This window comes from Littorina saxatilis, linkage group LG3 (assembly GCF_037325665.1).
Source record: "Littorina saxatilis isolate snail1 linkage group LG3, US_GU_Lsax_2.0, whole genome shotgun sequence".
Lineage (NCBI taxonomy): Eukaryota > Metazoa > Mollusca > Gastropoda > Littorinimorpha > Littorinidae > Littorina > Littorina saxatilis.
This window is the reverse complement of record NC_090247.1, coordinates 63881788-63904723: the sequence shown is the minus strand read 5'-3', so window position 1 is coordinate 63904723 and position 22936 is coordinate 63881788. Positions and strand designations below refer to the sequence as shown.

The following is a 22936-nucleotide window of genomic DNA, read 5'->3' as shown; positions in this document are numbered from 1 at the left end:
CTCAGCGCAACCGCTACCGCGCTTTTCTGGATTGTTAATTTCACTGCCTTTGCCACGAGCGGTGGACAGACGATGCTACGAGTGTACGGTCTTGCGGAAAACATGCAATGCGTTCAGTTTCATTCTGTGAGTTCGACTGAGCTTGACTAAATGTTGTATTTTCGCCTTTCGTGACTTGTTTCTCGATACCTTTGATGAATTTATGTCTGCAAACGAAGAGTTGATACATGAGTGACATCTTACTTCTTCTTCTTCTTTTCGATCGCCGATCACACTTGGAGTCCAGATCTTGAGATATAATTAGTGGTCCTCTGCAGCGCAGCCAGTGGCCCGTACAGCTTGTTGTGCAGGGACTCCGGCAATGGCCAGATTTCCTCTCTCAGCACCTGGTGGTTCCTGCAGTCTCGTAGGATGTGGGCCGTGTCCTGCTCTGCTTCTCCACAAGAACACATGGGGGAAGGCACAACATGCAGCTTACCGTGGAGATGCTGGTTAAGTCTGTTGTGTCCCGTTCTCAGGCGGAAGATGACCACCTGCTGTGGTCTGGATAGCAGGTGGTAGCTGTCCTGTGGCTGGGGCGTCCTGTGCAGAGACTTAATGATGGTCTTCATCTCTGTCAGGCTCACAGGGTTGTTCTCTTGCTCATCTTCTGCACCCAGCTTTGCCATCCTGTCCGCCTCTTCGTTTCCTTGTACACCACAGTGGGAGGGGATCCATTGCAGTACTGTCCTCAGGCTCTTGATGTTGTGTAGAGCGTGTTTCAGCTGAGGCAGTTTGCTACATCTTACTTACTTAGGCCCTTTGCCCCCAGCGGGGCATAGGCCATTGACGACATTTCTCCATCGCACCCTGTTCCTGGGCTGTTCTTTCCGCTTCTTTGCCTTGCCTCTTCAGTTTTGCCTCTGTGTCACGCCTCCAGCTGTTTCTCGACCTCCCTCTCTTTCTTTTCTCATGACTTGAGTGACATGTGTTATGTTATATGAAATCTTATATCGCGCGCATATCTCCAGACTCGGACTCAAGGCGCAGGGATCTATTTATGCCGTGTGAGATGGAATTTTTTACACAATACATCACGCATTCACATCGACCAGCAGATCGCAACCATTTCGTCCTATTATTCCAAGTCACACGGGTATTTGGTGGACATTTTTTATCTATGCCTATACAATTTTGCCAGGAAAGACCCTTTTGTCAATCGCGGGATCTTTAACGTGCACACCCCAATGTAGTGTACACGAAGGGACCTCGGTTTTTCGTCTCATCCGAAAGACTAGCACTTGAACCTACCACCTAGGTTAGGAAAGGGGGGAGAACATTGCTAACGCCCTGACCCAGGGTCGAACTCGCAACCTCTCGCTTCCGAGCGCAAGTGCGTTACCACTAGGCCACCCAGTCCTTTGTGGGAGCAGCTGAACTTTCGTTGGTTGGAGTTTTCTCTTTTCCTTGTTTTGACTGTTAATGTTTATCGCTTCTTGTCTTGTCAGTTTATTTGCTGTTGTTTTTTGCATGTGGTTTTGCTATTGTCCCTCTTCTTATTTGATAGCTTATTTTGATGATTGGGGAACCAAGATAACTGCAAAATGTTTTGATAAAGTGAACGCTTGCTCCAGAAACGTCTACGTTTGTATGCAACTTTTTACGATTAAAAGGAAATGTTACGTATAGTGTCATTACAAATGTGATCAATGTGACCATGTGAATGGGACGGGTATGCATGTACGAACGTGATATTGGAAATGTGCTTCATGAGTGTGCGTGTGTGCGTGTGTGTGTGTGTGTATGTGTGTGTGTGTGTGTGTGTGTATACCGGTGTGTGTGGGTGTGTGTGTTTGTTCGTGTGTGTGTGTGTGTGTGTGTGTGTGTGTGTGTGTGTGTGTTTTGTGTTAGATGCTACTGAGTTGCATTATAGAATGTCGACATGTGTGAAAGAACTATAACAACAAGAAACTCCATATTTTCATAACATATCTTTATTAAAGAGTGACAAAAGTAAAGAAAAGTCAATTCAGAAAGTATGCATTTTAGTTTCAGAAGTCAATATGCAATCAGAATCGAATAAGTAAATCAGCCTCATACAATGGTTTTGCGTGACACCAACAGCTAGATACCCGTACTGCAATATTTTGATGACAGGACGGTCAGGGAGTTTTGATATACATTAAATGTAAAGGCACACTCCTCGTGAGAACAGTGCACAGGTCCTACTATAGTTCTAATCGCCCTTATACTTCTTCTTCTTCTTCGTTCATGGGCTTAGACTCCAACGTTCATTCATGGTTTTAGCACGAGTGGATTTTTACGTGTATGACCGTTTTTACTCAGCCATTCAAGGCAGCATACGCCGATTTCGGGGGAGGCATCCTGTGTATTTTCGTGTTTCTATAACCCACCGAACTCTGACATGGATTACATGATCTTTTCCGTGCGCACTTGGCCTTGTGCTTGCGTGTACACACGAAGGGGGATAAGTCACTTGCAGGTCTGCACATAAGTTGACCTGGGAGATCGAAAAAATCTCCACTCTTAACCCACCCCTTTATACTTACACGAATATACAATTATGTATGCAATGTAAATGAGTACTCCTGGGGTGATAACGCGAGACAACTCTTGTGATCTTGCCGCGAGGTTCCGCCTGTTACCATTGTCTTTTTTACCGTATAAAATGCACGACTTACACACGAACTGTTACCAAAGCGACATGCTATTTGGGACCAATGCACGTTTTTACATTTAGTCAAGTTTTGACTTAATGTTTTAACATAGAGGGGGAATCCAGACGAGGGTCGTGGTGTATGTGTGTGTGTGTGTGTGTGTGTGGGTGTGTGTGTGTGTGTGTGTGTGTGTGTGTGTCTGTCTGTCTGTCTGTGCGTGTGTGTGTGTAGAGCGATTCAGAGTGAACTACTGCACCGATCTTTATAATATTTGACATGAGAGTTCCTAGGTATGATATTCCCGGACATATTTTTCATTTTTTGGATAAATGTCTTTGATGACGTCATATCCGGTTTTTTGTAAAAGTTGAGGCGGCACTGTCACACCCTCATTTTTCAATCAAATTGATTGAAATTTTGGCCAAGCAATCTTCGACAAAGGCCGGAGTTTAGTATTGCATTTCAGCTTGGAGGATTAAAAATTAATTAATGACTTTGGTCATTAAAAATTCGAAAATTGTAATCAAAATTATTTTTTTATAAAATGATCTAAATTTACGTTTATCTTATTCTTTATCATTTTCTGATTCCAAAACCATATAAATATGTTATATTTGGATTAAAAACAAGCTCTAAATATAAAAAATATATAAAAATTATGATTAAAATTAAATATCCGAAATCGATTTAAAAACAATTTCATCTTATTCCTTTTTGGTTCCTGATTCCAAAAACATATAGATATGATATGTTTGGATTAAAAACACGCTCAGAAAGTTAAAGCGAAGAGAGGTACAGAAAAGCGTGCTTTGCAGCACAGCCCAACCACTACCGCGCTAAACAGGCTCGTTAATTTCACTGCCTTTTGTACGAGCGGCGGACTACGGTCATTGTGAAAAAATGCAGTGCTTTCAGTTTCATTCTGTGAGTTCGACAGCTTGACTAAATGTTGTTATTTCGCCTTACGCGACTTGTTTTCCTTTCTCGTGTGATCTTGCCGCGAGGTTCCGCCTGTTACCAGCCGAAAGAAAGAGGGGGCATAACCTCACCAGAACCGCCCATTAACACAGGTTAAAGTAAATATCAGTTTACACAAATTCGTATGAAAAAATCGAGACATTTTACATACATAAACTATTCATACTCTGAATACACAGAACAGTCTTTCTTCAGTTTCTTCAAAGAACCATCCTTTAGATACAAACGCCGAGGAAAACCACTCCAGATCTTACCATGCTTTAACATCGGATGAAATCCTCCTTCCACTTAAACGTATAGTAAAAATATCAAGAGCTTGCATTATTTGCTTCTCTGTTAGCAAAGTGGTGATTTTTGCTGAATCATTTTGCAGATTGATATATTGGTATGTTTGTCAGTTTAGAAGTTAGTTCAGGCTTTAGCAAAGAAGTCAACCAGGAAGTCGACTTGTGATATGTGTCAAATTGGAAGGGTGCTCTTATCCCATGTTGAAGCTTGAACATATATCTTTGGTGATTTACGAAAAAGTACCTTCTAGGAAAAAAATGTAACATAATAAACTTTCCCCCAAAATGTCAAAAAAAGTCATCAGCAAGGGGAAGAAGCCAGTGCGTCCTTGTTTCCATTCACAGTAGTCTCCCTTACATCTGGCTTATTCTTTTGACAGCAAAAACAACCACGTTTGCTGAAAAGAAGAATTATTTCAAAATCAAGTCATGCACAGAAATTGAGCGCATTTCAAGCCTACAGGGTGACAGTGAAAAAAGAGAAGCAGCATAAGGATGCAAGTGCAAATACCATTGTCACTTATGGTGTCTTTTTAATCAGAAAAGAAGACCAGGTGATGCAAATGATGCTCACAAACCGTGTTCGTTATTCACCATTTTGTGTTAACACTTTGTCAAACAAATATATGCTTAGTCTATATAGCTTCATTAGCGCTTTGCTGAGAAGAGAAAGAATGAAAGTGCATTTAAGTAAAATAACTAATTCAGAGATCACACACACACACACACACACACGCACACACACACACACACACACACACACACACAAATGCACAAACACTCACAAATAAACAAACACATATAAGCCTACACACATACAAAACATGCACAGTGAAACAACGATCTAAAGCCCGTCCTTGACTGAGCACGAAGTCGACTTGGCAAAGCTTCGCTAAGTCTTTAATTTATACCGAAAACCCATAGCTACGGCGAAGTACTTTGTACCCTACTTCTCTTCGCTAGTTTTGACATGCAAAGCTACCCCGTAGCTTTGTGACGCAGTTGTTCTTTTTTGTCAGAATAGTGCTTCTGGGTTCAAGATGGACGTAGAAACCCCACTCGAAAGAGCAGAGTGCCTTCGCTTGGACTTCGCGAAGCTATGCTGAAAGTAGTTCAATTAAGGGACGAATTCTCTTTCCGGAAGCTTCGTGAAGTGAGCTACGCGAAGTCGACTTCGTGCAATGAAGGACAGGCTTAAACAGAAGTGCTCCACTGTTGTACCCATTTCTGCAACATGTTTAACACTTTCTGACATGGACACATTTCTGCAACATGTTTAACACTTTCTGACATAGACACATTTCTGCAACATGTTTAACACTTTCTGACATAGACACATTTCTGCAACATGTTTAACACTTTCTGACATGGACACATTTCTGCAACATGTTTAACACTTTCTGACATAGACACATTGTGTTCACAAGTGTTCACGTGAACATTGTGTTTTACTGTCGCCAGTAGAACTGTATGCCCAATGTAACAACGTGTTCACACATTCTATAGACATTCTCTCAAAAGTGGAACAATTCTGTTTAGAATGAACAAACCTGAAAGCATTTAAATAAAAGAGGACACAACAAGAACCAGGTTTGGAATTATCTTCATCAATATTTCGGCAGACTGCCTTTTTTCAGGATAGTATGATGAAAGTATGAACAAACCTGTGTAAGTTGTTGACGTCATCAAGAGTCTCGGGCAGCTTTGTGCCCATAGTCTCGGGCAGCCAGAGAGCGAAGAGCCCCACAACCAGTGCCGGACTGCCCATGACCACCAGAGAAAGAGAATTCTCTAGCCGTCCTCCGATAAGAATGCCCTGCGAGAAATACAATGAACAACTTATTGTGGCTGTCTTACATGACTTAAATTGCCAGATTGTCCTGTACAATATACAATGAACAGCTTAGTGGCTGTCTTACATGACCTACATTTCCAGAATGCCCTGCGATAAATACAATGAACAACTTATAGTGTCTGTCTTACATGACCTACATTCCCAGAATGCCTTGCACAAAATACAATGAACAAAGTCGATATGCCCCCCGAGGACCGACAAAAAAGCTGGTCTGTCAACAAACCATCAAACATCGTTTTTGTCATCATTTTGGTAGTGAGAAAATAAGTGCACAATCAACCCAGGGAGCCATGCTTTGAAACACGGGTTCCGTGCTGATAACCACACGAGTCCCGGTTTGATAACCACTGGCAATCAAAGATGGCGTGTGAAAGCAACTTTCTGTGTTTTTGAGTTCATTAAATTTTGGGATGAATATGTCAGGTTTGAGGATGCACAGTTCTGTAGGTTCATCTCGGTATTCCACCCCCTCGGCTTTCTGTTGTAAATATTAAGCTGAGCACGGTGATTGAATGTGGAAGCTACGTTTGGTCAAAGGTCACATAAGACTTGCGTCGTGCAGCGAAGGAAAGAATCGCGATCTTGTTTCCGACTCTGTACCTCTTTGTTTTTCATTAGACCTGTCATTCTGCTTACTCGGCTTTGTTAATCTAGATGTTTGCATATCGTGTTGCTATTTTCTTTGTTTTTATTATTGTTTCTTATTTGTGCTTCGTTTATCGATACAACGTCTTGTGCACGGGTCAAAATGTGTGTGTCAGGTGTCGTTTTACTTGAACTTGACGTTCGTGTTTCTCCGAACGTCTGTGTATCGAAACACAGATAATAATAATAATAATAATAATAAAGTGTATTTATATTGCGCCTATCCCTTACAAAAAACAAAAATATTTGGCTCTAAGCGCATTACAACATGTGAAGGACTTGGTACAATCAAGTCTGACAAGTACAACAGCACAATATACAGTCGGTCTCTTAGGTAAAAGCAGCTTCGACAGTTAAACACTTCTACTAAAAGATCCTCTAACAATTTACAAACATAGTTAAAGAACATCGAGTTAATAGGAATTAAAAAAAAAAAAAAAGGTTCTTATAATAAAACTATCTAGCGAACGACGAAGAAGAAGAAGAATAAAACTATCAATGTCAATGTATAACAAGTCATTCAACGTAAATGGCCAAAGAACAACAATAAAACAATGGTGATAAAACAGTTATACTCAATGGCTAATAACGAGGCAGAGTTAAATAGTATCGACACAAGATTAAAACAAAACATATTTCTGGAGACGAATTAACAACAATAAAGCAATGGTGATAAAACACTTTTACTCAATGGCTAATACACGCACTCCATGACTCTGTAAGAAGACAAAACATATCGCTAGGTTTCATTTGTTTTTGATGAATGTGTGAATGAATGCAAATGCGCTAGTACGCTGTCATACAGGAATCAAACACAACTCCAAATGTAAGTTCCCTCCACTGTATTAATCAGTTATGACAGCATACACACAAATACACACAATCATGAACATAAAGGTTAGATACTCAAAAAATCCGGTACTCAGTTTTGTAGCAAAAACAACTAGAGATGACAATATCGTACAATTGCGCTATCAAAACTCTCTACTCTTCAATCAGGTAAAGAAATACAACCAGTCCGTGACCTCATAGGCGCACGATATCTATTTTAAGTGTAACGACTCACGGCTCTTGTATAGTCAAAAATCACCGTCTACACTGTCTACTAACTATTCTGTATCTCTTAAGTAAGCAAGCTCTTGTAGACATATTTTAATTCTGGTCCTACACAGAATCACACAGCTTCTATAGCCGTACACTAGGAAATGTATTTACTACTAAATCCTTTTACTGGCGACCTCGGTCTACGCAGTAACTATCGCCCAGTGACCTCTAGGGTCCAACTATATGGACACAAAATAACCGTGCTCTAGCGTCTATAAATCCCGTCGAATCTCCGCTAGGCGAGCCAATAGGTAAGATAATTACGGCGACTTCTCAGATCCTTGGTGCCGTCATCTGGTCACTACCTTCCTGTCTGACCGGTTATACGACGCACTGCACAACATAAATAGCGGACATCTTGTCTTAGATATCTGTCTGCTATGTTTAAAGTTACAGTGTTAGTCGATTCAACTTATGCGATAAACATTAACGATACTCAAATGCTTATTCCATTTACCTGTTAAGTGCTCTACTCGGGCTTCCTTTCTCCCGGTCGATTCCCGTGACAACCCCTCCCTGTCGCTGGACAGTGGTTAAGTGTAACTATACTTTCGTTGCGATGTGCAAAGTCAACTCTCTCGGCGAGCGAGTTGAATTCACAGACGTGCCATACACTTCTCTACGTCACGCTACTATCTCTGGTTAGCGCTCTAAAAGCGTGGAGGCTATCACTATAAACTTTGCCTGTCAATGTTATTCGTGATTTCCTTCACAGAATGTATGACCTTTCATGAAGTAGTTTTGTTTTTTGTTTACTTTTGCCAGTTTGCCAGTTCGTTTTTGGAACTTTGCAAAGCAGTGTCGTGTCGTCTGTTTAGATCTGTGGAAACACCAATGAAAAGAGCCGAATAATCCCCGAGCGTTTCTATTGGGTTTGCTTTTGATTATCCATGTATAACCTGCTTCCTGCAACTATGGTAACCGGGGATTTATTGCCTGGGAAACATGAGATTTATTTCCCAGGTGCTTGTGAATGAAAAATCGTGAAAATGATGACAATGTTTCTTATTTGTGCTTCGTTTATCGATACAACGTCTTGTGCACGGGTCAAAATGTGTGTGTCAGGGGTCGTTTTACTTGAACTTGACGTTCGTGTTTCTCCGAACGTCTGTGTATCGAAACACAGATACACGCACTCCATGACTCTGTAAGAAGACAAAACATATCGCTAGGTTTCATGTGTTTTTGATGAATGTATGACCTTTCATGAAGTAGCTTTTGTTGTTGTTTACTTTTGCCAGTTTGCCAGTTCGTTTTTGGAACTTTGCAAAGCAGTGTCGTGTCGTCTGTTTAGGTCTGGGGAAACACCAATGAAAAGAGCCGAAGAATCCCCGAGCGTTTCTATTGGGTTTGCTTTTGATTATCCATGTATAACCTGCTTCCTGCAACTATGGTAACCGGGGATTTATTGCCTGGGGAACATGAGATTTATTTCCCATGTGCTTGTGAATGAAAACTCGTGAAAATGATGACAATTTGTAATATCTGTCTTACATGACAAGAAATTGCCAGAATGCCCTGCAGAAAATACAATGAATATTTTGTAATATCTGTCTTACATGACATGAAATTGCCAGAATGCCCTGCAGAAAATACAATGAACATTTTGTAATATCTGTCTTGCATGGCATGAAATTGCCAGAATGCCCTGCAGAAAATACAATGAACAATTTGTAATATCTGTCTTACATGACATGAAATTGCCAGAATGCCCTGCAGAAAATACAATGAACATTTTGTAATATCTGTTTTACATGACATGACATTGCCAGAATGCCCTGCAAAAAAACAAAAATATGGACGTTTTGTAATCTCTGTCTCACATGGCATACATGATCTGTTCTGTTTGTCATACACCGATCTGACAGTTCTTCAGCCAATTAGCTTGGAACTGCCATTTAGGTGGTGGAAAACACTTCTTTCGTTTTTGCTAGACGGTAGAAGCAGAGAAAGACACCCACAGACATAGGGACACAGAGACATATACATATAAGCACACGCATACAACCCGCCTCTCTCTTTGTTTCTCTCTCTAACTCTCTCTTATCTCTTTCTCTCTCTCGTACACACACACACACACACACACACACACACACACACACACACACACACACACACACACACACACACACACGTGGGAGTTTCAGCCCATAAATGCAGAAGAAAAAGTACACACACAGAGACACACACACATGGACACACACATAGACACACACATAGACACACACATACACACACACACACACACATACACACAAACAAATACACACACACACACTCACACACACACAAATACACACACACACACACACACAAACTCACACACAAACACACACACACACGCGCGCGCGCGCGCTACCCACCCCTTGCCCGTGTGACTTGGAATAATAGGCCGTGAAAAGTAGGATTTGCGCCGAAATGGCTGCGATCTGCTGGCCGATGTGAATGCGTGATGCATTGTGTAAAAAAAATTCCATCTCACACGGCATAAATAAGTCCCTGCGCCTTGAATATGTGCGCGATATAAATTGCATAAAAAAAATTTAAAAAAATATATAAATCCCCGCGCTTAGAACTGTACCCACGGAATACGCGCGATATAAGCCTCATATTGATTGATTGATTGCCCTCTCCTTCCCCCACCACGCAACAGAAACACCGTAACAGTAACCCAACCTACCACGTCCGCCAGATAGGGGGAGAGAAGCCCGCCAATACGCGAGAAGGTAACTCCCATGCCCATGGCAGATCCCCGGATGACAGTCGGGAAGAGTTCTGCCCCGAACATGTAGATGACGCTATAGCAAATGCACACGCAGAACCGGCCTATCATAGACAGTGTCACGACTACCCAGTCTGCAAAGGAAATTAGGGAATCAATAAAATAAATGAATCAAAATGAGAGGGCCATACAAAGCGCAAATTACAATGAGGAAGCACGCACGTACAAACAACTATTCGGATTGTTTGGCAAAGGAAAATCTGAGGGATACTGGAAACTGTCAAATCGAGTTAATGAGTGACAGACGAAAAACAACACATACAAAACAAAAACAAAACACAAATTTGGACAGACACGCAGACATTTATATACGATTTGATTAGGCAGACTAACAGACCGAAAAACTGACAAACAAACAGACAGACAGACAGACAAATAAACAGATAAAAACATGCAACGACCACTGTACCTGGTGCTCCCAGGATGTCTGGCACAAGGGAGATAACACAGCAAAAGCCAGCCACCATGATAGCAATGCAGTAGACAGGCTTACGTCCCATCCTATCTAACAGAAAGTAGGGAACGCCAAAGCCCACGGTTTCCACAATTGCGCTGAGTAGGTAGTTAATGAAGATGTCTCCAGCCAGGTTGGTGATATTCAAGATGAGCGCGTAGTAGATCACACACAAAACAAACCTGGAACAGTGGACAATTTGTGTTAGGTCACACACATAACAAACCTAAAACATTGGACAATTTGTGTTGAATCATACACACAACAAACCTGAAACATCGGACAATTTGTGTTAGATCACACACACACAAAACCTGAAACATCGGACAATTTGTGTTAGATTACACACACAACAAACCTGAAACATCGGACAATTTGTGTTAGACGGGAGTTTTTATGCTGAATTGTGTGTGTGTGTGTGTGTGTGTGTGTGTGTGTGTGTGTGTGTGTGTGTGTGTGTGTGTGTGTGTGTGTGTGTGTGTGTGTGTGTGTGAGAGAGAGAGAGAGAGACTGATATGATGCTCCACAGAGTATCGATCCCTTATAACGTGTCATGGAGAACAAAGAAAGAAACACATACGGGAAAATATTTAATAATTTCACCCACATGTTGCTGAAAATGATGAGCATGCGCACAATCAGTTCCCGTGACGTGAAGATAAACTTGAAGCTGAGGCACTTGTCAGCATCGAGGAGGCTCGTGACGTCATCAACCTCGGGCAGCTTGGTTTTGTTGGAGGCGGCGATCTTCTCCAGAACTTGCAGAGCTTCCTTCTCGCGACCCTTGGAGGCCAACCAGCGGGGAGACTCCGGGATCAACCTTTAATTATAAGTATATACAGTCCAACCCACTTTTATGGAACTCGGATATAGCCAACATCGCTTAGGCTATAGGAAAGAACTATGTGGGCTCCGGATAAGAACAGCCTCGGATATAAGAAGTGGAAAAAAGAACCCTGCTCAACTTTCTGATAAGCTGCTTTCACTGCACGATGAGCGTCTTCTTGAATTTGTGTTCGCTTTGGACTTCAGGGATTTTACTTCTGGAAAGAAATTCCAGCAGAGACATCCTTGTTTCAGGGATGAAAACTGAAGGAAAAAAAAAAACTGAAAAAAAATTCGAAGGCGCCAAGTTTCGCAGGCACGAAGCGCCAAGACTTTTAGGGGGGTCCGGGGGCATGCCCCCCCGGAAATTTTTTTTTTTCAAGGGTGCAATTTGGTGCAATCTGGGGCTATCTGAGCCTTAAAATTGGATTCAAACATGGCCCCAAAATACATACAAAATGAAGCAATCTGGTGCTCATTTGAAAGCAAATCTACTTCTTTTTCAGGCATTAAAAAGGGATTACAACAAGCTGGTATTGTCATGAAATATATATATATATATATATATATATATAGAATTTTATATCACTTTCAGACTACTAGGGGGGGGGGGGTCCAGGGGCATGCTGCCCCGGGGAAAAAAATGTCAGTGGGTGCAAAACAGAGAGAGAGAGAGAGAGAGAGAGAGAGAGAGAGAGAGAGAGAGAGAGAGAGAGAGAGAGAGAGAGAGAGAGAGAGAGAGAGAGAGAGAGAGAGAGAGAGAGAGAGAGAGAGAGAGAGAGAGAGAGAGAGAGTGTGTCAACAATCTACGACACGACTGCCAACTAGTCTCGGCCCGCTCAAAAAACAATGACCGAGACTTTCAGGCCTGACCATACTTAATGTTTTTTCCGCAACACACGCACTTCACCACGCCTTCCTCGTCCAATTTTCGGATAACGTCCCCAACTCGAACATCATCGATGTGTTTGTCCATCCAATCCCATCGGAATTTGTTCTTGGAGCATGAATCGGGAAGTCGATCCTTGTCACGTTGGAGAACTTTCGCGCTCGCCATTTTGTTTGAGAAGGATGAGACTGTTCGTCTTTAAACAGAAACCGTACCGTAAAAAAACCGGAATCGCACAAATAAATCGGATGGCCCATTGAAACTAATCGGAAAAGTCGGAAAAAACGGAGAATTTTCATCCCTGTTGTTTGTTTAGTTGTTTTCGTGTCTCATTTAAGCAGACACTCCAAATAAAGTGTGCTTACCACCAGTAGGCGAGGAGGAAGATGGATGGGACAGACAGAGCGATCTCCAGGTATCTCCAGTTCCTGATGAAGTATGTGAAGATGAGCAGGAGCAGCATTCCCAGGCACCAAGACAGCCCCATGAAGATTCCAACAAACACCCGCTTTGACGGTCCCACAATCTCCATCCCTGAAATGGAGCTTTGTTTATATATATTTCCCCCTCCCCTCAAAATGCTGCTGATCAAACGTTGGACCATGTATTCCACTCGTGGAGTCTAATGTGTGACAAACAAATGGAATGTTGACATTGAAATTAGAATCAAAGCACAATCTGTATTTTCTTATTCGTTATCGAATAAATCGAATGTGGGGGTAAAATCTGCTTCAATTGCAAGATCATGACTTGCTTTTCTCTGTGTAGATAATTGTACTTCTTGAAATTGGCAGGGAAACATTCTGTCAGGAGTTTATTTTGGCTGACGCCCGGCTGACGTCCTCCATGTAGCTGCGTCACTCACCAATGACCATGCCGTTGACCCAGAGAGCCAGGCGGGCCATACCGAGGACGAAGCGACAGACGTTGAGCGCGATGAAGTTGTCGGTGAAAGCGATACCGAAACCTCCAGCGACCAGAGCCAAGCCGCCTATGTAGAATGGTATCTTCCGACCAAACCTGGAAAGATTAAATCAGATCAGATCAATTTTTATGTCCGAGGTCAACGCGAACATATTTGTTTTGTTTTCATACAACCCTCGCACAGAACGAGGAAAGAAGCACGTACAGCAACCTACAAGTCTTTCCTCTTCTTCTTCGTTCATGGGCTGAAACCCCCACATTCACTCATGTTTTTGCAAAGCTAAATTACATCAGGCGCATGAATTAACAAAAGAAATAATTATTTATCAGACAGTTCTTGTCAGCAATAAAACGCAGACGAAATTCCCAAACTAAGGCTAAAATAACGTCATACACAAGAATAAGCAAACAAATAACTGTTTATCTGACACTACTTTTATTATATATCAGACAATACCTGTCAGCAACAAAACCGCAGACGAAAGTACCAAACAGACATCCCATCTCTGATATGAGGTTTGAACTGGCCCTCAGAACACTACGGTCACACACCACGTCAAACTGCAATCAATCAGGCCAAGACATAGGCAAGGTCATTTACAGTGGACTTTCGTTTCAAAATGATTGTACACAATATCAGCCCTTCATTCATACAATAAAGGACCGTATATCCAAAAACTGACACACGCCACATTTATCTTAAACAGAGAATCTTAAACCCCATTAGGCGCAGCCAGGACTGGAACAACAAACCTCCAAAGTTGATCAAAGTTGAGGGCCAATGTCCTTAGCACCAGACCGCGCAGCGAGCGTGAGGATTTTGGTTTTGGAATGGAACTAAGTGTAAAAGCTAAGTATAGCATGTAAAAGTCATTCGAAATCTCAGCCAGTGAACTGCTTGTTTTTTTTTACACGGGTAGGAGTGTGCCTCTAAAATAAAGTTCCTGATAAGTTATCTTATCGTATCTTATCTTATCTTATCTTATCTTATCTTATCTCATCTTATCCTATCGTATCTTATCGTATCTTATCTTATCTTATCTTATCTTATCTTATCCTTTTTTAAATCTTATTTCTATCTTATCTTATTTAATCTTATCTTATCGTATCTTATCTTATTCTATTTTATCTTATTTTATCTGAGGTTGTTGTTTATTGTTTATTGTAGCTGGTCTGGAGTCGATGCAGTTGTATAAACTGCAACACTACTCGCAAGTCACGCCGTAATTGCGTCAAATATGTAAGGCCGACGTCTTGCCATAGCGCTTATATCGACAAATATAGCGCTGGAGACGCAAGACAAGCATGCATACCATTTTCTAACGTTTATTTGCAAACTCACATCAGAGGCGATGGTAGTTTCAAACACAGAGTGGTCGTACACCCATTTCGTACAATCGTGTGTGTTCCTCGATGCTGAATACGATGTCTCGTTGAAACCGTCGTCCGTCGCGTTGCTCCATTTGGCGTCTTGGAAATTCGACACGATGACGTCATTGCTGACGTCACTGTAGAGGCGACATTTTGAAAACGTGCCGTCCAATTGGCGAGGCACGGACTGGTTGAGAATCGAGGCATACGAGGTGTTCGTCACGTGGAAATGGTCGTTTGGGTAACCAGGAATGGCGCATCTGAAAAAAAGAGAAACATTACAATGCATGACGTGACAGGACATGACAGGACATGACAGAACTTGACAAGACATGACATGGCATAGCATGCTAGCATGGCATGACATGATATGACATGACGTGACGTGACGTGACGTGACGTGACGTGACGTGACGTGACGTGATGTGACGTGACGTGACGCGAGGTGTGAAATAATAAAATAAAATAAGATGTCAGGTACCTTGATGGAAATCCCTTTTTTTTCGTCGAAAAAGCACACCCGTACGTATGGTCATTTGTTTTACCTAAACTTAGTAAAATAAAATTATATACATATATATATTGCACCCATGTTCTTACCTCAACTTAAAGGGCAGCTGTCGGGTTGTGGCTCTCAAAATCTGTTCCTTAGAATGAGTTATCATGTAACTGAAACTATACTTAAAAGTTACTTGGTGATTTTGACAGCTTGATAACACAAGTCCGAAGACTTTAGACATGCTACAATGTCTTTAATCGAAGAAAGTTTGCATTCTTGGCCGAGGCAATGCAGCCCGCTCGAAAATTACTTCCCTTGGACGCGTGACGTCAGCCGCGGAATCGGCCGGGTTGAACGGTGCTCTCTCTTTATGCCGTGAAATGGGCGCAATCGGGTTGTCTAGTCAAGCCCTCAAGCATACTTCACGAGTAGGTGAAGAGAAACTTAGGATGGGGTGACTTCTCCCAGGCCAAAATTTCGCAGTAAAAAACGGAGTTCATAACATGTCTTCTGTCCCGCTCCTGCTTTTGTTCCACTTGAACCCTGTTTTTGTTCAACTTATTGGCAGATATTGTCACGCGTCGAGGAACACAAACACACACACACAAACACACTCACACACAGACACACACAGACACACACACACACACACACACACACACACACACACACACACACAAACACACACGATAACCATCACAAACACAGTTTGACAAATTCATCTTTGATTTTTTGCGGCCGAACCCCCCTCCCCCATTTTCCACACCGACAGAGTTGGCTTTTGTCTTGAATTCAGTACCTCACACGTACACGGTAATTGGTGTGACACCTCAAGCGGACCTTCTTCATAAGTGTACAGTGTCTGCTGACAAGGAACACGAGGGTCTTTGTTTGAGCAACGTTATGGTTTAACCGGGTGAACTGGATGAGTAGCAACAGCATGTGAACCACTTTAGAAATGACTTGTAAAGGTTGCAGTCGGTCAGATCAAAGAAGAGAAAATGTGAACGTGGGTCTTGAGAAGATATTACCATCCTAATACTTTACTTTGTGCAAGAATCAATCACGCGTACAGCATTAGTACAGATGTCCAGCTGTAGTCTACATTGTACTGTAAACTTCACAGCGGCCTTATCGGCTTCCTCGAGTGACGTCACAGCAAGGCTAACGCTGCGGCGTCTTTCTTGTGCTGACAGAGTTGTCGGTCGCGGATTTTGAGTCGTTTCGGCCTGCCAACTGCTTCGTTTTTTTGCGGATTGTGAGAACCATTTTAATGGTTTCAAACTAATGATGAAAGTGTCTTCTTCTGGACCAAATCAACAGTCTTTAGTTGAATCAACTCGGAAAACTCTTAAACGCGTTTTTGCACGCGACTCCGCGCATTTTTGAGACCAGGCAACCCGACAGCTGCCCTTTAAACATTCATTCGCGTGTTATTTCATTCCGATTTTCTATGCCATTAAAGACCCTTAACTTGGAATAAAAAGTGTGAATGAAACGACACGGGAAAGAATGTTTTAGTTTTGGTACGAAATAATATTGTGTTTGCTATGTGTATATTTACCGAGGCCGGAAGTGTCTGACAGACATGTAACATTGTAACGTATTGCCTCTAAGTTCCTTAAACCTGTCGAGTTTTATTTCGCTTCGAACTTTCCTGATTTGTTTCCATAAGAACTGCATAAGTGAAAGACACCGCTAATTTCAGGTGCCTGTCAGGCGTCCCGTTTCTTGCCATCTGACTTATAGAAGTCTTTATGATTTCTTCAGTGCTGTTTTTATCAGTAAGTGGTTGTTGTTGTTGTTGTTTTTTGTTTTTTGTTGGCAATTGACAGTTGCAAAATGTCTACTCGTCCAAAAAGCGGAGCCCTTCAGTTATACAAAACCTTCTTACAGAAGGAAAGACATGTAGAGGTTACATGCCGAGTCTCATTGATTATCAAAAATAATGGTCGAAGTTAGCGGATCATGAAAAATGCGAGCTTCACCTCTTTATTCCTCCTTTCCTCAGTTATTCAAATAAAAGAGGAGTTTTTGTGCGAAAGTTTGATCGAATCATATTCACCCAACCAGTCTACCTGCGCAGGCGATCGATTAATGCGCGGTTGTATAGTTCCGTGCAAATCATTCAATTCTGTTAACACTTCTTGACAGTTTCCATGTTTTGAACTAAAATCAAGTACACAGTTATGTTGTCATTCTGCTGTGGCGGTAAAGGCAGATAGTGTGTGTTCTGTTCATGTTTTGGTTTTCGCTCATGAAATGTTCTTTCCTCAAATGTGACTAGCAGACGAAGTTTTACACCCGTGTTCCAACGTTAAAAACTGTATGAAGTTCATTTTTCTGGGGCAAAATAGTGTATGAAACCGCTGCATATTCTTTAACTTGATTAAATGTTTGCAATTGATTGCGTGTGATCTGTTTATAAAATGAAATATTGTTGACAACTGACCGTCGAATTGCAGTCTTGTCGATGCAGCCGAAATCTGGAAGGGGAACTACTCGTGTCGCTAGACAAAATATGAGAGTTATTTTTCCTTGGAATCTTGCAAGCGATAAACGATTGTGCACGGCAGATCTGAATTCAGAAAACAACCAAACATTAACTCATGGATTTTATATTGAGATTCATGTGTGCAAGCCTGTAGTTGCTGGTTTAAATGCGGCATGGTTGTATTGTTTGCTCCAGAAATGTATATTTTGTACATTAGAGTGTTCTGAACTTTTGAGTCGCAAAAAGTAGATCCACAATGTGTACAGTCTCTACCCATGAGCTATCGAGGATTCAGGCCCGTTGTTGGGTAAGTGATTTTGGTTGTTGGGTAAGTTACCGAAAAATAACTAGCCCTACAAGTTTACAGAGAGAAAGAAGCAGAGGGGGGAATAAAACCCAATCATTGTACATGTAGGAGACATTTCATTCAGCAAAGGCTGCCTTTGAAAGTACAGTACATTATTTACGTTTTCAAAGGGTGCCTTGGTGCGTAAAAGGCCATGTATTTTTTTTCTGGTCTACTTTGCGCCTTTCCTGGGCAGATCCCTTTTCAATGTTCTGGTCTACTTTGCGCCTTTCCTGGGCAGATCCCTTTTCAATGTTCTGGTCTACTTTGCGCCTTTCCTGGGCAGATCCCTTTTCAATGTTCGTTTTCATCCATTATTACTTTTCGACGTAATTAAGAACGAACGGGGTCGTTATTCCCTTGAACCTTCACTTTTATGTTGAGAGTTGTTGCGTGTTTTGTTTGTTTGTTTGTTGGCAATGGTGTTGTTGGAGGTGGTAGTGGTGATGGTGTTTGAATGTGGGTGCGGGTGTGTGTGCGTGTGTGTGTGTGTGTGTGTGTGTGTGTGTGTGTGTGTGTGTGTGTGTGTGTGTGTGTGTGTGTGTGTGTGTGTGTGTGTGTGTGAGAGTGTTTACCCAATGTGTCTACATGCGCACCACATAGCCTGTCGGCCTAGTCATTACAAGTTGACTTGAAGTTCTTATTCAAAACTGAATAGGCCAGGTCGGAAAAAGCCTGCTGGGTACATCATGAAAAATGTTAAGGAATGAATGGCGTTGGTGGCGAGAAGATATAGCCGCAGAGTGAGTGGGGAAAAATGACATAGATGTATTTTCGTTATGAGCGGTGTGAGACAAGTTAAGCCAGATTGCCTTACAATTTGTAAAATTGCCATAACTGTTATGGTCATTTTGGTGAATTTGCGAAGAAAATAAATCCTTGTAACATCTCTGAATTATATCCCTGAATGGCCCACAACTCCCCCCCCCCCATTCCACCTATCTCTCTCTCTCTCTCTCTCTCTCTCTCTCTCTCTCTCTCTCTCTCTCTCTCTCTCTCTCTCTCTCTCTCTCTCTCTCTCTCTCCGAACACTCCCTCCCCATCCATCCCCTTCACCTTTTTAAAGGAGATCAAGATTTGTAACAAGACTGGAAGCAACATGTGACCTTAATATAAATACTTCCATATTCGGAGACTGCCATGTGAACTGACACGTAAATAAACATTAATTCGTCCCGCATAGCCATTTCGGCAGAAAGGACGTTAAAAACGCAACAACCAGCCTATCAACACCCCCCTCCCCCCCATCCTCCCCTCCGGGCCAATCCAGTCCGTTAAGGCGTACCTGTGATTGATATAATTATGCAAAAGACTAAGTGAGTTGGCTGGTAAGTTATAATTGTTTATCCCCGAGTACGCTAGTACTAGGGCTTAGCAGACTTTAATTGTGTGTCTGTCTGTCTTTCTCCACTTAACAGCTTATTGCTGGGAAATTACTGGGCGCAGTTCGTTCAAAAGTTGATACACTAACTTGATAATAGGTCCGATTGATCGTATTAAAACTTCATAATGTTACCTGGGACCTAAATGCGAAATAAACCACAAAAACGACTTGGCCGTAGGAGGAGTTCACACCGGCGGGGCAACACGCAGCCATTGACCTGATAGAACAGCCGAACGCGTCACACAAAAATACGTCATGACAAAGTTACACGCAAAGCGAAAGAGACTTTGACGTCATTTACTTTTGTTCGGAATTTTCCGTCTGTTCCTAGCTTGTCAGTGAAGACCTGACGTGAGTAAGCTTACCCAAAACGTCTTTGTTCTCTATTCTCATTGCAGCTGTGAAATAATCAGTCTTGTGTCTCGGTCGTGTAGGTACAGAGTTTGCTTCTGCAATCATTGTGTTCGTGTTGATGACGGCTTCATAAGACAAAATAATAAGCGAATCTATCGCGAGGAAGACGTTTATGTACAAATCACCGAACCCAACCCCTTTTTTGTGTGCATTTTTCTGGAGAATAAACTGCATGTGGTTAATTTCATCCGTTTAATGCTTGTCGAAACGAGCCATAAGGCTTTAGAATAAAAGATTTCACGCATTGCTTGGCCATCTGATCACAGATGAGGTCGCAGTTTGTAGGTTGAATCTATGAATCGGCCAGAGATAGATCTGCATTTCTGGTCAGAAACCAACATTCACACCACAGACATTCCAAACATTTATATTTATTGAGCGAGCCAGTCTGAAGAGTACTCGCCGGGTCCAGCGCGAGCGTTTTCTATTGTCTCTTAAGCATTTTAGTGCTATTAGAGACGGATGCAAGTGTATTTCCTTTTGCAGACTAAGTGAGACAATCACTTGGCACCTGTGAGCATAACAAGCATTGAATTGAATTGAATTGAATTGAATTGAATTGAATTGAATTGAATTGAATTGAACTTTAATTTACAGGGATTGAGATTTCAGGCTATGCCTTTTCTTACAAGCTGTCCTTGGGACGCACAGACACACAATGATAAAAAAAATGGTTTGATTGACATGAACAAGCGACTTTCATCCTCAAATAAAATGTCAATCAAATTGTACCTGTGATTGGGTATGTTGAAAGTGAAGACGACACTGATGGCCTCGAATGCACTCAGCAGGGAGGGCAGGGCAGTGAGGAAGAACACTCTCTTCTGGTAGGGTCCAAACTCCCCTATCTGCTTCAGCACGTCGTCAAACTTCATGATGATCAGGGCTGAAATGCCAAACACATTTCTCAGATTAAAGACGATTTCATGCGGTCCAAGCTCTAAATTAAAAAGACAGAGAGAAAAACGTGTTGATTAGAAAAAAAAACATTATTTGATAAATGAAAAGATTAATAACGAATCCATAAATCATTTGATGAAAAATAGAAACTAAATAATAAATAAATTGATTAATTAATGAATACATAAATGCATAAATAAACAGGTAGTATGTAAATAGACACATACATACAGAAAAAAGATAACTAAAGTAAAATGAATGTATAAATACACACAACATAAATGACTTAATACATGTTCATTTGATTGCATAGATAGATAGACAGATAGACACATCAATAAATGAATTAATGCACAAACACACAAATAAATGAATGAAAAATAGACAATAACAAATCAGCAATATTTGCTGACCTTCTCTTAAAGTTCACCTGCACAGAAATACAGTGACTGCGGCACTAATACAGAAGCATGATGTTAAAATAATAAGTAAACAAACAAGACAAGCACAAAACAAGCTCCACCAAAGAAACAAAACCAAACTCAAAACCGCAAAAAAAGGCAAAGGAATTATGATTGCACACTCACCTACCCGCGGTGAACTGGCACTGTCTTTATCAATCAATGCGGGTTTAACATGTTCAAAAGCTGTTCTTTTCACAGTTATCCTGAGATGTTGAGCAACGCAGCATTACTCTTCGTTCTGTGTGAACAGCCATCCGAAACAAGTAGACCAAGGACAGGCACCTGGGGTGCGTTGCATAGGCAGAGCGCCACAGAACGTTTGCGAACGTTTTCTAGACAACGCATAGTTTTGTTGTGGCGCTCGCGAGCGTTAGCAAGCGCTCGGTACGAGTACCATTGTCTGGGGTCACTGAAGCGTAACAATGGCGACCGCTCGCCGAGAATGGTCTAGGCAACGGGTGTTTGCGGGGAGCATTCTGTAACGTACCTGAGAGGTGGCACGCCAGAAACTATTGCACTGTACTGAGCTTGCCGGTTGACTCTCTCGCTGTCTCTTTCTCTCTATCGCAGTCTCTCTCTCTGTCTTGCTTGCTCTCTCTCTCTTTCTCTGTCTCTCTGTCTCTATCTCTCTCTCTCTCTCTCTCTCTCTCTCTTTCTCTCTCTCACTCTCTCTCTCTCTCTTTCTCTCTCTCGATATATATTCGAGCTTCAGCGATGGGTGTCGGCGTCACCATTGTACGGACCGGAAGCATTGTCGCCCCCTACATAGCAGACGTGGTAAGCTTACAGAGTTGCATGGTGTCTGCCACGTTTTGAATTCTAGCTTTGTATTACTTGGATTTGGGGTGTTCTCTTTGAGTGTTACGCGCTCAAGGGAAAGTCGTCAGGGGCAAAGGAATCTTCTCCTACAAAGTCAACGTAATAAAGTTACTGAGTTTTAGATTGTCTGCCGCCTTTTGGATCCTAACATGCATTATTTGGCTTTTAACAAGAGCCCACCAACCCACCCCTACCAAACCCCCCTTGATAGGAATAGAAAGGGATCTTACACGCAAAACAAAACCTCCCAAGCATTTAAACAAACAAAGAACAACGGAAACAAAGAAACGCCGATTTCCCCCTCAGTTCTCTGCTTTTACTTTTTTTGTCAAAACAGGGCATTTTGGTGGGAGAAAGATTGGCCAATGCCCTGCCACTGATCGTCATGGGCGGTCCTGCCCTGGTGTTTGGGGTTTTCGTTCTCTGGCTGCCCGAGACCATGGGCACAAAGCTGCCCGAGACTCTTGATGACGTCAGCAATCTACAGAGGTTTGTGTGAGAAGTAGTGAAACATACACTGAACACAAAAAGTTAAGGATGTATTTTTCAGTGGTATAGCTTAGATGTTCAACAGCAGTGTTTTGGTCAGAAATATATATATGTATTTGAAAATCGGCCTTTCTTCTGCTCAAAAACATAGTATTATTGATTACTTTCTATATTGTCTTTTTATTGATTATGAAAAAGCATTTGATTATGTGAAAAGAGCTTTTCTATGGAAGAAGATGTTTGACGCTGGTATAAATGGGCGAATGCTAAATATTATTCAAAATGTGTATAGTAAGGCCAAGTCATGTGTTTTGGTAAGTAACCAAAAGTCAGATTTCTTTCAATGTTTTACCGGT

General features: G+C 41.8%; 1 protein-coding gene across 1 annotated transcript; it reads right to left on the bottom strand.

Moving 5' to 3' along the window:
• Positions 1–1957: 1957 nt before the first annotated feature.
• Positions 1958–21571, bottom strand: LOC138962929 (organic cation transporter protein-like). The gene is made up of 11 exons (XM_070334894.1): positions 21396–21571; positions 20641–20794; positions 14743–15031; positions 13858–13961; positions 13342–13496; positions 12842–13010; positions 11370–11582; positions 10718–10944; positions 10207–10382; positions 5587–5738; positions 1958–4320 (listed from the first exon to the last, which is right to left on the bottom strand). Exons 2-11 carry the CDS (start codon positions 20781–20783, stop codon positions 4224–4226), a joined length of 1725 nt encoding a protein of 574 aa, XP_070190995.1. The 5' UTR covers positions 20784–20794; positions 21396–21571; the 3' UTR covers positions 1958–4223.
• Positions 21572–22936: the final 1365 nt, after the last annotated feature.